Here is a 13,853-nt window from a genome sequence, read left to right as displayed (position 1 = left end):
AATTGGTATATATTGCATTACAGTATTACGTTACTTAAATTGAATTGTATGTCAAGACAATTATTAAACTATAAACAAACAAAAGTTTTATTAATGCTGTATTCTTTCACAATCTTTTCTTAATTTACTCATTGGCAACATGCTTTTTGCATGGATTAAGCATCGGTAGAAACTGGGATTAATGTGGTAGGAAATAATTACATTAATACACTTATTCAAAGGCCAGGTGAATATTCAATTTTTTAAATTAAGAACACTTTTCTAGATTACGGTTTAAAGATCTAAAATTAAGTAAAGGAATTTTCTGTGATTTATTCAGTTTGCACAAAAAAGTTGTTTGGACTCTGCGAGGTAAGGTAATTTATTAAAACTATGCTAAAGCTGTGCAAAGGTATAACTACTCAAATTCTGCGTTAAATCATCACAATAATGGAGCTGGGTCAATGACTACCAACGCATTCAGTCAACAGATCAAATTATTTAAATCGGTATGGAGTTTCATAGAACTGACAGAACAAGACAAAGTGAAATTAGCTAGGAATTGTGTACGGAGCTCCTATTAAGGTAGAAGCTCGACAGAGGGAAAAGTAGCAAGATCATGACGGCACGAAGGCATAGATAGTACGCATCAAAAGTACGATGGCCTTCTAGCCGCTGAATATGAATTACGTGTCATCGTAGTGAGGGTAAACCGACAAAATGTACAACAGAAATTTTCAATTGTCATATAAACAGGTGAACGATCTGTATTGATACTTTGGTAAGGTGTCTTTTCTTCTGAATTTAGCCCAAAAGGCATTTTTATACTTTCCTGAATTTCATGAGTTAATCCCCTAAAAGTATAATGGGTCTTCAAAGAGGCTTAATTGTATTTCCTCACCACTATGTTGTTTTCTAAATACTGAAAAATCCTTTTATTTTTTCCAGTACGATAAACTGTAATCGCATAATAATTCTGAAAAGTCATCAGAAATATACAAAAATAAAAATGTAGAAAAATTCCAACGGTAAGTTAGTTTAGCTAAATATTAAATTCGTACAGCAGTAAACTTAACAAAAAGTAAGCGTTTCTAATAGATGCCATTTAAAAAAAGAAGATTTGAATGGAAAACAGAAATGATAAGTACGATTTTATTTTTGATTCTGTACACGGGTATTCCAGAAACCTTATATGGATATAAGAATCTCTCAAAAATACACACCCTCTCTTACTCTCCAACAGAAAGTAAGCAGTACTGCTTCTTCAGTGGGTTAAAAAGTTCTCTTTGTTACATAATAAATACTAGATCTTGCTTACAACAAAATTTAAAAACCAAGAAATTCTAGAGATATTGTCAGATGAAATTTATTGAAATGTATGTACATACTTTTAATTTCATTTTTCGTGTGATAACTTCATTGCAATTCAATAGAACCATAAAAAAAGAAAATTTACAATTACAGACCTAACTTTAGACTAGTAACATTTATATATTTTATAATAACATTATCCTAGTTGTAACTCATTAATCAACAATACTAGCTGGTAATTTTTTCACTTGAAACTTAAGATTCTCACCTGTAATACAATATAACAATTACCATATATAATGATGATTATCATTACATCATATATAGATTCATATAATAACTACCAATATGTACAGATACTACACATAATATATGAAAGTTATGTAATATCTATACATAACCTTAAAATATATAATTTAAAAAAGATGTTCTTTTATTTTACTTTCTTAACGTGTATGTTGCAATCTGTTCAGCTAGTGAACAATAAGCAACCTTCCTCCAAGGCCCAATGAAATGAAGACATTATGTGTAACGTACAAATGAGGTATAGTCTTAGACTCAGGAAGACCATTCCTAACATATTTGGTTAATTGAACCCCAACCACCAAAGTACACTAGTAATCACTGTCTAGTATTCAAATACGTATAAAAGTAACTAACCTTTACTAGAATTTGAACCAAAAAACCTTCGACTTCGAAAATCAGGTGTTAATTAACTGATTTGCGAGGACGAGTCCACTAGACCTAAATGGACATAATTATTATGACCAAATAATTTGCCCTTTGTTCAGAAAACCGATAAAGCAGATAAATTATAAAATTCTTCGTAACTTGGTGTTCACGTCTTGGGTAGGATTATTTATTTTAGTAAAAATTAACGTCAATTTTACCCACCTGTGTATTCTGTCTCATCTTATTGATAGCAGCGAAGGATAGAGTGCAATGTTCCGGGCTACGGTGGAAATAGTGCGTGAGAGGATCGGAGCCATCCACTGGCGTTTCCACCTCCACACCCCCACTCATCTTACCAGATCTTTCACACTCTCACCCCCTGAAAAAATTAAAAACATTGTATTACAAAATAAGAAAAATTAATTAAGCTGTAACCTGAAACCTTTTTCAGGTTGTAGATGCACAACATTATCTGAAGACAAAATGAAAGAAAAAACAGATCTATGCAGCAGATTTAAGCTTCAATCTACACGTCAAACAGTTTTGCCATTGAATACAAATATTCATTGACTAGTTCTCTGTAATGTCACATTTTCAAATTATCGCAGTTTAAATGTCTTTAATAGAGTATCACTTCTTTAATGTGTTAATTAAATTTATCCTCAAATTTTGTCATGAAATCTTGTTCATTAATTGACGACAAAATAGATTTACGTCAAACGGTAAGAGATGTATTTTTTTCAGTTGAATAAACATATACACTATTATACAATAGTTTCCGTAAGCGGATGGGGATGTTTGCAACATACTTCTGCAGATAATCCAGCGGTACGTTTCTACGAACTTGGCGAATTCGCTCCTCCAATTCATCAAGAGTTTTTGGTTTTGTGCGATAAACTTGCTCTTTCGCCCACCAGCGACCGCGTCTCCTAAAATTTGATACAAAATCTGTGTCCGTTAGCTTCGAGTGGGAATTCCTTACGGTCTTTGCATCTATCGAGGCACGAGATCCTCTCACACTTCGTCACCATCTCTGTACTTGTACCACGGACCACCATACTTCGTACTGGGATGCCAGCTGAGCCCGCTCAAGCAAGGTTAGACAATGCGTCATGGTCCGCTGTGACATAAATGAGATATCATGTAATAAATTCTACCACTGTAAGGAACAAAGTGCCTTTTGTTTCATGAAAATTGTTTAAGTATTAAAAACGTTATAAACAATTTTCAATAGGGAGTTAATTCCCGCCCATCCGGTAGATCAACCAATTTAATTTTTTCTCCATAATCTTTTCCCATGAATTATAGTACAACCTTTTATCGTAGGAGGAGAAATCAGGGCTATAATATTCACCACCCGTAACTCCAGATACGGCGTCTCCGAATCTCTGATTATAATTATCAAGAGATTTCCTTATTAACATCAATAGAACATATGCTAAAGTTATTTCGATTTCTTCATGAGACATTGTGTGTATAAAATATACTGAGGAGCTAGAGTAGTGGAATTACTCAAAGATAAATATATTCCTGGTTTTCTAAAATTAAAGACAAAAACCAGCAAAAAATGATTTTTTAATATATTATCTTACAACCCGCAAACCTATGAGCGATAAGCACAATGAATGGTTAACTAAAATGTTCCGCAAAACAGCATAAGGAATAAGGGAGGAATCTATAACGAGCAACAGATGGTTTTTACAAATAAAAGATTACAATACACAAAAGAAAAACTTGATTTTACAATTCTTTTATTAAAACAAAATTATGTTTAATTGTTATTCCATTATCTGTATTTTTATTTTTATTTTTATAAGTAGTTAAAATACTTAAGCTCAAAACAATAGTTACACATAATGTAGAATTTAACTTCATAAATTAATGAAATCACAAAATTTATAATTACTCAATTTTACAAGTCAATATCTATAATGTGTAACTATTAATTTTTGTATAATCCTGCTTAGAATCATATTAACAAAAACAGACTAATGTACGGTTTTTTTATTTTAGTCTCCGGAACCACCGTTAGGTATTGCTTTAGAGAATGAGATAAAATGACAATTCTGTAGCGTGTGAAAAAATCATGTCTGACCGGGAGTCGAAACCGGGCCGACTAACTGTCGTATCAACCAAGAATAATTATGAAAACTTACAAAAAATCGTGGAAAAAGGTTTTTCTTTATTTTCTTCCAGGAGTTTTACAGGATACAGTAAGTTAGTCTGCGATGTGAAGTTTAATATTACTTCTACATTTTATGTTGTGGTAGGGTGCCTGTGTAAGATTGTGACTAACGGCCTCCACTTTGTTAAAATTTGACAGGCACCCAAATACCGATTTGAATTTAAATTTAAGTTTCACTCGATGTGAAATTTAATATCACTTTGACATTTTATGTTGTGTTTGGGTACCTGTTAATCTTAAGAAAGAAGAGGCCTTTAGTCTCCACCTCATGCAACACAGGCACACAGGCACCCGACTACACCATAAAATGAAGAAATAATATTAAATTTAAGATCTCTTATTAACTTAACGTATCCTAAAAAAATGCCTATGAGAAAAAAATAAAAACTTGTTTAACGACTTTTGTTCGTTTTTCATAATTATTCTAGATAGATGTTACAATTAGTAGGGGAGTTTTTTTTTTAATAATTATTTTATTTAGTTCTTTTTTGTTGTTTTCATAACTTTAACATTAAATGTATTAATCATTTAGATACGTAATACCTTGTAATAAGGATAAAATAAAAACCTAAACGACAACGATTGTTAAAGTCTATATGCCTACAAGCGCCCATGATGATGATGAGGTTGAGTGTGTATACGAAGAGATTGATGAAGCAATTAAACACATAAAAGGAGATGAAAATTTAATAATAGTTGGAGATTGGAATGCAAGCATTGGAAAAGGCAAGGAAGGAAATATAGTGGGTGAATACGGGCTGGGGGAAAGGAATGAAAGAGGGGACCGACCTATAGAGTTTTGCACGAAGTATAATTTAGTAATTGCCAACACCCAATTTAAAAATCATAATAGAAGAATATACACTTGGAAAAAGCCAAGCGATACTGCAAGGTATCAGATAGATTATATCATGGTTAGGCAAAGATTTAGAAATCAACTTGTTGACTGCAAAACTTACCCTGGAGCAGACATTGATAGCGACCATAATTTGGTGATAATGAAATGTAGATTAGGGTTTAAAAACCTGAAGAAAAGGTGTAAGATGAATCGGTGGAATTTAGAGAAGCTTGAGGAAGAGGAGGTAAAGAAGATTTTTGAGGAGGACATCGCAAGAGGTCTGAGTAAAAAAGATAAGGTAGAAAATGTAGAAGAAGAATGGGAGAATGTTAAAAAGGAAATTCTTAAATCAGCAGAAGCAAACATAGCCGGAATAAAGAGAACTGGTAGAAAACCTTGGGTTTCAGACGATATATTGCAGCTGATGGATGAACGTAGAAAATATAAGAATGCTAGTGATGAAGAAAGTAAAAGGAACTATCGGCAATTAAGAAATGCTATAAACAGGAAGTGCAAACTGGCGAAAGAAGAGTGGATTAAAGAAAAGTGTTCAGAAGTGGAAAGAGAAATGAACATTGGTAAAATAGACGGAGCATACAGGAAAGTTAAGGAAAATTTTGGGGTACATAAATTAAAATCTAATAATGTGTTTAAGAAAGATGATACACCAACATATAATACGAAAGGTAAAGTCGATAGATGGGTGGAATATATTGAAAAGTTATAAGGAGGAAATGAATTAGAAAATGGTGTTATAGAGGAAGAAGAGGAAGTTGACGAGGATGAAATGGGAGAAACAATACTGAGATCTGAATTTAAGAGAGCACTAAAAGATTTAAATGGCAGAAAGGCTCCTGAAATAGACGGAATACCTGTAGAATTACTGCGCAGTGCCGGTGAGGAAGCGATTGATAGATTATACAAACTGGTGTGTAATATTTATGAAAAAGGGGAATTTCCGTCAGACTTCAAAAAAAGTGTTATAGTCATGATACCAAAGAAAGCAGAGGCAGATAAATGTGAAGAATACAGAACAATTAATTTAACTAGTCATGCATCAAAAATCTGAACTAGAATTCTATACAGAAGAATTGAGAGGAGAGTGGAAGAAGTGTTAGGAGAAGACCAATTTGGTTTCACGAGAAGTATAGGGACAAGGGAAGCAATTTTAGGCCTCAGATTAATAGTCGAAGGAAGATTAAAGAAAAACAAAGCAACTTACTTGGTGTTTATAGACCTAGAAAAGGCATTCGATAACGTAGACTGGAATAAAATGTTCAGCATTTAAAAAAAATTAGGGTTCAAATACACAGATAGAAGAACAATTGCTAACATGTACAGGAACCAAACAGCAACAGTAACAATTGAAGAACATAAGAAAGAAGCCGTAATAAGAAAGGGAGTCCGACAAGGATGTTCCCTATCTCCGTTACTTTTTAATCTTTACATGGAACTAGCAGTTAATGATGTTAAAGAACAATTTAGATTCGGAGTAACAGTACAAGGTGAAAAGATAATGATGCTACGATTTGCTGATGATATAGTAATTCTAGCCGAGAGTAAAAAGGATTTAGAAGAAACAATGAACGGCATAGATGAAGTCCTACGCAAGAACTATCGCATGAAAATAAACAAGAACAAAACAAAAGTAATGAAATGTAGTAGAAATAACAAAGATGGACCACTGAATGTGAAAATAGGAGGAGAAAAGATTATGGAGGTAGAAGAATTTTGTTAAAGATGGACGAAGCAGGAGCGATATAAAATGCCGAATAGCACAAGCTAAACGAGCCTTCAGTAAGAAATATAATTTGTTTACATCAAAAATGAATTTAAATGTCAGGAAAAGATTTTTGAAAGTGTATGTTTGGAGTGTCGCTTTATATGGAAGTGAAACTTGGACAATCGGAGTATCTGAGAAGAAAAGATTAGAAGCTTTTGAAATGTGGTGCTATAGGAGAATGTTAAAAATCAGATGGGTGGATAAAGTGACAGATGAAGAGGTATTGCGGCAAATAGATGAAGAAAGAGGCATTTGGAAAAATATAATTAAAAGAAGAGACAGACTTATAGGCCACATACTAAGGCATCCTGGAATAGTCGCTTTAATATTGGAAGGACAGGTAGAAGGACAAAATTGTGTAGGCAGGCCACGTTTGGAATATGTAAAACAAATTGTTAGGGATGTAGGATGTAGAGGGTATACTGAAATGAAACGACTAGCACTAGATAGGGAATCTTGGAGAGCTGCATCAAACCAGTCAAATGACTGAAGACAAAAAAAAACGATACGATGCTGGTAAACATTTCTTTATTTTATAGAAACTTCGAGCTATAGAAATAACAATTTGAACGGTAATTAATGATAATGTATGTGCGTGTGACGTATATTGATAATATTATTTTGTAACTTATCGCGATGCATTCCTGCTTCCTCATGCTGAGTTATTTTTCACTTTATCTCGAGAACGATGAAATTTCGAAAAAATTACAAGAGGCAAAGTGTTTTTTTTTTATGGAATAACATCATCAAAATTTGAAAATAGCGTAATTTTTAAACTTTGTTCCCCCAGTGTAGCAACCCGCCTTTAGATAAGACAATTTAAGATAGCCTATGTTACTTCCAGACCGAATTCCTTTTATTACCCAAACGTTGTAATTAGTTGGATCACTGAAGCTACAGAAAGGATAAACAAATAAATATACATAAGAGTTAAATACATTACCACTCCTTTGGAAGTAGTCGAATAAAAATATCTAAAAACGTTTGTAAAAAAGTGATTTTTATTTCAGTTGATGTTTTAATTTTTTACATCTTAGAATACTTACAAAAAAATTATAATTGAGCACACGGGCTCAGGATGTTATGCTGACTAAATAATTTTATTATAATTATATTTTTATGGACTTTAATTTGTTGACAAAACCAGAGAGGAAATTGAAATTAGACTTAAAGAAAATGTGAACCCTGATAACCTAAAAGACAAAATGGTTGCAGTAGCGTCTGCAACCAGAAAGACAAAATCCCGTTGTCAAAAATGTCGGTAAGTTACATAAAAGACCTAGATGTGGACACCACCAAAGAGGAAGTGGTGAAAGCTGTTAGAAGTCAATGAGTAAGGCAGCAGAGTTCAAAATCACTTCCTTAAAACCTGCATTTGATAACTACCAAAATGCTTGCCAAAGGAGGCTAGTACGCTTGTGGCTTTGGGAGAATAATTATCGGCTGGTACTCTTGACGAGTGGAGGTTAGACACCCTGATAGGACGTGTTATCGGTGATGGGAGGCAGGACAAATTACCGCCACGTGCAGGGGTGTGTAAAGAAAGAATGATTGCTATAACTGTAGGGTACAGCACTCAAAACGGCGATGTTTAAAAAAACCTAGATGCATTTTTTGTAATAAAACCGACCATCGGACGGGAAGCCGGGAATGCAATCACCACAGAAAATGAAGTGTTTACACAATTAAATACAAACCTATGTGCTGCGGCCCATGTCCTTGTGTAGGCAACAACACTAGATAAAGAAGTAGACTTTTTGAGTAATAGTGAAACCTAATAACAGAATTGTGTCGTCGGGGGTCTGGTTGGTTCACAACAAAGGTGATGCGGCGATCATAAATGTTTCAAGACGTTTTGCTGTCACTGATGTCATTAAGGAAATGGATGCGTGGCGGTGGTACTATGGGAGTATATACTGTTGAATTATTATATTTCACCGAACTGCACCACGGAAGTTTTTGGAGAAACATTGAACCGGTTGGAATGTTTTATCAGAAGATCTGTGCGTCTCACGGTTCTCACTGGTGATTTAAACGCGGAGTCAGTGGAACTTGCAGGGTTGCGATCCACCAGCCAACGATACAAGCTAGCAGCAGCTTTGCTGGGCTCACTCAATATGATGATCATAAATTCTCCGGCCTTACCCACGTTTGTTGGAAGGGGTACGGGACCCGTCCTGGACATAACGGCGATACCTGAACGACTGTCTGAACGTGTAACTGACTGGTATGTACTGGTTGAAGAAGTTAATAGCGACCATATAGAGCCATAGTGTTCGACATACGGTGTGACACCAAATGAAGTACAAAACAGCAACTAAGGTGGAAGCCTACTGAAAACCAGATCTCAATGTTTGCTGACTCCATGGCGACCAGATACCAGATCACACAACCCCAGAATCCAGAGCTCTTTTCAACCATAATGCGAGAAGAATGTGACAAACTACTCAGGAGAAGTCGTTCAGTCAAGAAGAATGTATACTGGTGGACGAATACCATCGCTACATTAAGATCTACCGCTCAACAGGCGAGGAGAAGGCTCCAGCCAATCAAGGCTAGACAAAATGGATACGTAGAAGAGGCAGAAATAACAGACAAAACGGCCAGAAAGAGGCTAAGTACTGATATAAAATCAGCAAAGAAGGCGGCCTGGCGTAAATTAGTAGATAATCTAGAGGTCGATCCCTGGGGCAAAGCCTATAAGATTATTGCTAAAAGATTTGGGAGGCCACTTCCACCCCTATCAAAAGCTCAGACATTTCGAGCAATCCTCGACCTATTCCCATTGGTGCAAATGGAATATACAGACATTGTAAATCATGAAGAGAAGGTTCACAATGAATGAATTACAATTGACAGCAAGTAGGATTACTGTAAGGAAGTGCCCAAGCCCAGATGGGATATTGGGTTCCTTGATGAAAAGATTGGTAACAATGTATCCATGGAATGTCCTTGACGTTCTGAACATGGCTTAAGAACAGACTCGATTTCCTAAACCTTGGAAGGAGGCCATGTTAGTCCTAATTCCTAAAGCAAGATCTTTAGAGCGTAACATACAATACAGACCCATACGCATCCTCAACGCATTAGGAAAGCATACGAAGGAATCCTATCAGAGAAGCTACGTGAGTCGTTAGACGCAACTGGGGACCTATCGCCCTGTCAATTCGGGTTTATCAGGGACGGGCCACATGGTCGAAAGCGCTAAACAAGAAGAAAAATATAAGTAAATTTGCCTCACTCCAACGGACAGCGAGAGCTTTGATTAAAATTACGATGGCATAAAGGACGATCTCCAGAGAAGCAGCTGAGGTCTTGGTAGGAGTACCACCTATCCATTTGAGGGCCTCTAAGTTAACTAGAATCTACCAAGTTACATGCAAAACAGAGATAAAAAGCAGCTCATTCTGGTGTGGCAGAATGAGTGGGAAACAACAACCAATGGTAGTCGGACCAGAGAACTGGTAACTAGGTTAGAACTGTGGATTGGTAAGAGGTATGGTGAGGTGGGTTACCACCTCACACAATTCCTGCCCGAGCATGGGGAGTTCGATATGTGTCTACATCGTTTTGGGATAAAGGACCACACAGTGTATATACTGTAAGGAGGAAGACTCCCATGCACATACTTTGATAGGCACCTGCCCTAGGCGGTTACAAGTCAACACAGAAGCTGGGCTAAACCGAATCAACACAGGCAATATAACCAACATGCTTATAAAGCCACAAGAATGGAATTCGGTAGAGAAATACATTGTGAGGATCAACCAAACCAAAGAAGCAGAGCACAGAGAATGGAGTGCTGATTAGCTGACTTTGAAAACTGGATAAGAGAAGATGAGCTGGAGAGCAAAGGGTGCAAAGACAGCCCTCAGCGGAGCCGCCGTTCGTCCACGCTTGCGAGGATGGGTGTCCGTGATGAGGTACGGGGACTCCTGAACCCCTAAGCTCGAAAGCACCCCCGGGGCTGAGTAATGCTTAATTGCTGGACCGGTTTCGGGAGGGGAGAATCGGTGAGATAGGAGGTTTAGTCGGTAGACGCAGGAACAAATACGGACTTTTAATAACATCTTGCGGAACCTATTTGCAAGCCCGACACTCAGTACGTAAATGGTATTCCTCCGACTCACCGGGAAAAAAAGGAAAAGAAAAATATTATAATTAAACTAAAAAGGCACGTTACTATTGGTTTCTGTTCTTTTGGTAAATAATATTATCATAGCGTTCTTTAATTAAGTAAATGAAATATTTCAAAAAAGTTATTAAACATGATTTGAACCGTGACAAAAAATCTGTTAATGACATTTTATTAACAACACACTTAAACAGTATGAAACCCACCGTTTACATTTTTATGTAGAACTCTGAAAATACGTTTATAGATTTTTTAACAGACTTCAATGAAAGGAGGAGATTCTGAATCCTTAATTCGATCCGTACGTCCTTTTTTTATTTAAAAAAAGTAAATGTAACATTTAAAAATATATGTTTTATCTAGTAGTAAAAGAAATTCTGTTCCTGTGAAGATCTTTTAATAAATTTTTACGAACATAATGGAAGAATGTTTTTACCTTTATCGGTAAGCGAGTACCATTTTTTTCTCTTTTTCCAAAATAATAATAATAAAAACGCGCATTTTTACATTTGTATAACATTAACCAAATAACATTTTATATAATACTTATTGTATTTTTTACTGAAAATAAAAAATAGCTCGATATAAATTATAAATATAATCAACCAAACTTAACAACGTTCGCTTCGATCGCTAACCTTGACTAATTAACAGTAATTTTTTTATTATTTAAATAATAAATTCAGTAATCGCAATGATTTCTGAAGACATTAATTTCTATAATTGTAGCATATGTCGAATCAGGTACTAAAATCGTATCAGATTTATGGAAAGCATATGATTGTATAGAAGATTTAGAAGGCAAGAATGACACAGATAAATCGTAGCGAAAACATTGCTGATAAAAAATCAGGTGAACATAACCAAAGTACTGAAAATTTATGGTGGCGAGCTAAAAATCGCAATAAGGAAGCGAGTTGTTTTATTTGTATTATTGTTTGTGGCGAGAAACTAATACAGATAACAATTTGTTTGAGGAATTTATAATTTTAAAAAAATCGAGTTGTTTGGTTACTTTCTGAAATAAAAAAGAAAAAAAAACAGTGGTACCCGCTTACCGAAAAAGGATCAAATTTTTAAACAAAAATTAGATTGCGTAATAATTAGAAGATATTTTCTTTTTTGTCATAGTTGCTTAGTATTGAATTCATATAACATAATAGAATATGGGCTGATGTCTATCTGTTGCCATACAAAAATTGAAGAAAATTGCAAAAACAATTAATACAAATATTTCTGCATTTTAGAGCCGTATTTCACTTTTGTTACTTGTCTTTATGTCGTCACTATTCATTTCTTTGCGAATATTTATCAAAACGCGAGAGTAATACGTATTCTTACATCCCGCATTCTAGAACGTTTCTTGAAATCAAAATTTATTCGAATTTAAGGTAATAAAAATTTTCAAAATATTTAAATTAATTGTCAGTAAATAATCTATGTTATTAATACAGAATAAATAAGATTAAATTCAAAAATTTAATTAAATTAATTTTGGATAAACATTATTAACATGAGGAATAAAACTCTTCTTAAATTATCATTAATTTAGTGAATGCTTTTCTATGTATACTATTTTGATTTATTTTCCGTTTCCGGAGAAAGATTTGTGATGGAAAACACGCAAACAGTCTTGCAGCCATTTCTTAGAAGCCGTATAGGAAAATGGTTTATTTGTGAATGTGTAGGAGTTAGGGTTGTAGCGTTATAGAGGGTACAACGTCCTACATTTTTTAAAAGTCAATGAACTAAAATCTTTTATTATTCTTTTCATAAAATAAGTGCACTCCGTCATCATTTATGTAATATAATCTCATTAAGACTTTATCACTACAAATTGCATAGAATATTAAAATAAGAATGTTTTTTAGAAGTGAACCGAACATGGTAGAAGTACTTTTTGCAGGACAATGACTTTCAGAATTAATAAATTATAGAAAAATAGAATCAGTACTGGTCAAATCGGCAGAAGAACATTATTAAAGTGGGAAATTATAAAAAAGTGAAAGAAATTGAAAGGGAAAAAAGCTGACTACACAGATATAGAACTTTCCCGTCAAGCAGCTTTTTTCTGATGCACGACTTACACACTCATACATACACAACTTAATTTAAAATATTTATAATTTTATTTAAATATAATATTTTTTTGTTTATTTAACTCAATGTTTCTAACTAAAGCGTGCGCGCATACAATATTTCATTCGCGTGGGTGTGACGATACTAGCGGCCATTAAATACTATTTACTACCTTGTACGTAGTAAAGGAAGTATTGTGATCGCGAAAAATTTCGGTTTTCAGATTTCAACTTAAATATCCATTTTGAACATCCCTGAATCCATTTTGACTAGTTTTGGCGTGACATCTGTACGTACGTATGTATCTCGCATAACTCAAAAACGGATTACTTGTAGAATATTGTAATTTTGGATTTAGGATTGTTGTAACATCTAACTGTGCACCTCCCTTTTTTATTGCAATCGACTGAACTAAAAGTGCCCAAAAAAGCCCAAATTAAAAAAAAATATAGATTTTAGACTTTTTCTTAACTGCAGTAATAAGCCCTAATTGAGAGCTTTTCAACGATTTATGCTAAATGGTACTTATTTTCATTGGTTCTAGAGTTAAAGCCGAATAAAATTTTACTTAATGAAATATTTGGATCTTGCAAGATGAAGGCAAATCGGTTCGAATCCAACTTCATTTCCTTTTTTTTGTTTTAACTTTGTTTTTTTTTTTTGGTTTAAATATATTGATTTATTAATAATTATTAAACTCTGATTGAAAAAAAAGAAAAACATCAGAAATTATTAATGAAATAAAATTTAATATACTTTTCATTTTAATTTTACAATTTTTGCAGAGGTTAATAATCAATATATTTAGATGAAAAAAAAAGTTAAAACAAATATATGTTTATGAAATCGGATTCAAGCCGAAGTGTGCACG

At 34.2% G+C, this 13,853-nt stretch overlaps 1 protein-coding gene across 2 annotated transcripts in view; it reads right to left on the bottom strand.

Annotated features, from left to right (window-relative positions):
• The window catches only part of LOC142326403 (kelch-like protein 17), a 284,480-nt gene that overhangs the window by 211,156 nt on the left and 59,471 nt on the right, over positions 1 to 13,853 (bottom strand). The window contains exon 2 of one of the 2 annotated variants that reach the window (XM_075368884.1): positions 2,185 to 2,341. In XM_075368884.1, the coding sequence (XP_075224999.1) occupies positions 2,185 to 2,313 (129 nt within the window). In that variant the 5' untranslated portion in view covers positions 2,314 to 2,341. Of the gene's footprint in view, positions 1 to 2,184; positions 2,342 to 13,853 lie in introns of those variants that run through there. The other variant, XM_075368893.1, reaches the window with a different exon arrangement.

Source organism: Lycorma delicatula, chromosome 1 (assembly GCF_047948215.1).
Source record: "Lycorma delicatula isolate Av1 chromosome 1, ASM4794821v1, whole genome shotgun sequence".
Lineage (NCBI taxonomy): Eukaryota > Metazoa > Arthropoda > Insecta > Hemiptera > Fulgoridae > Lycorma > Lycorma delicatula.
Note: the sequence above shows the minus strand (reverse complement) of the source record. Positions and strands in the feature narration are given on the sequence as shown.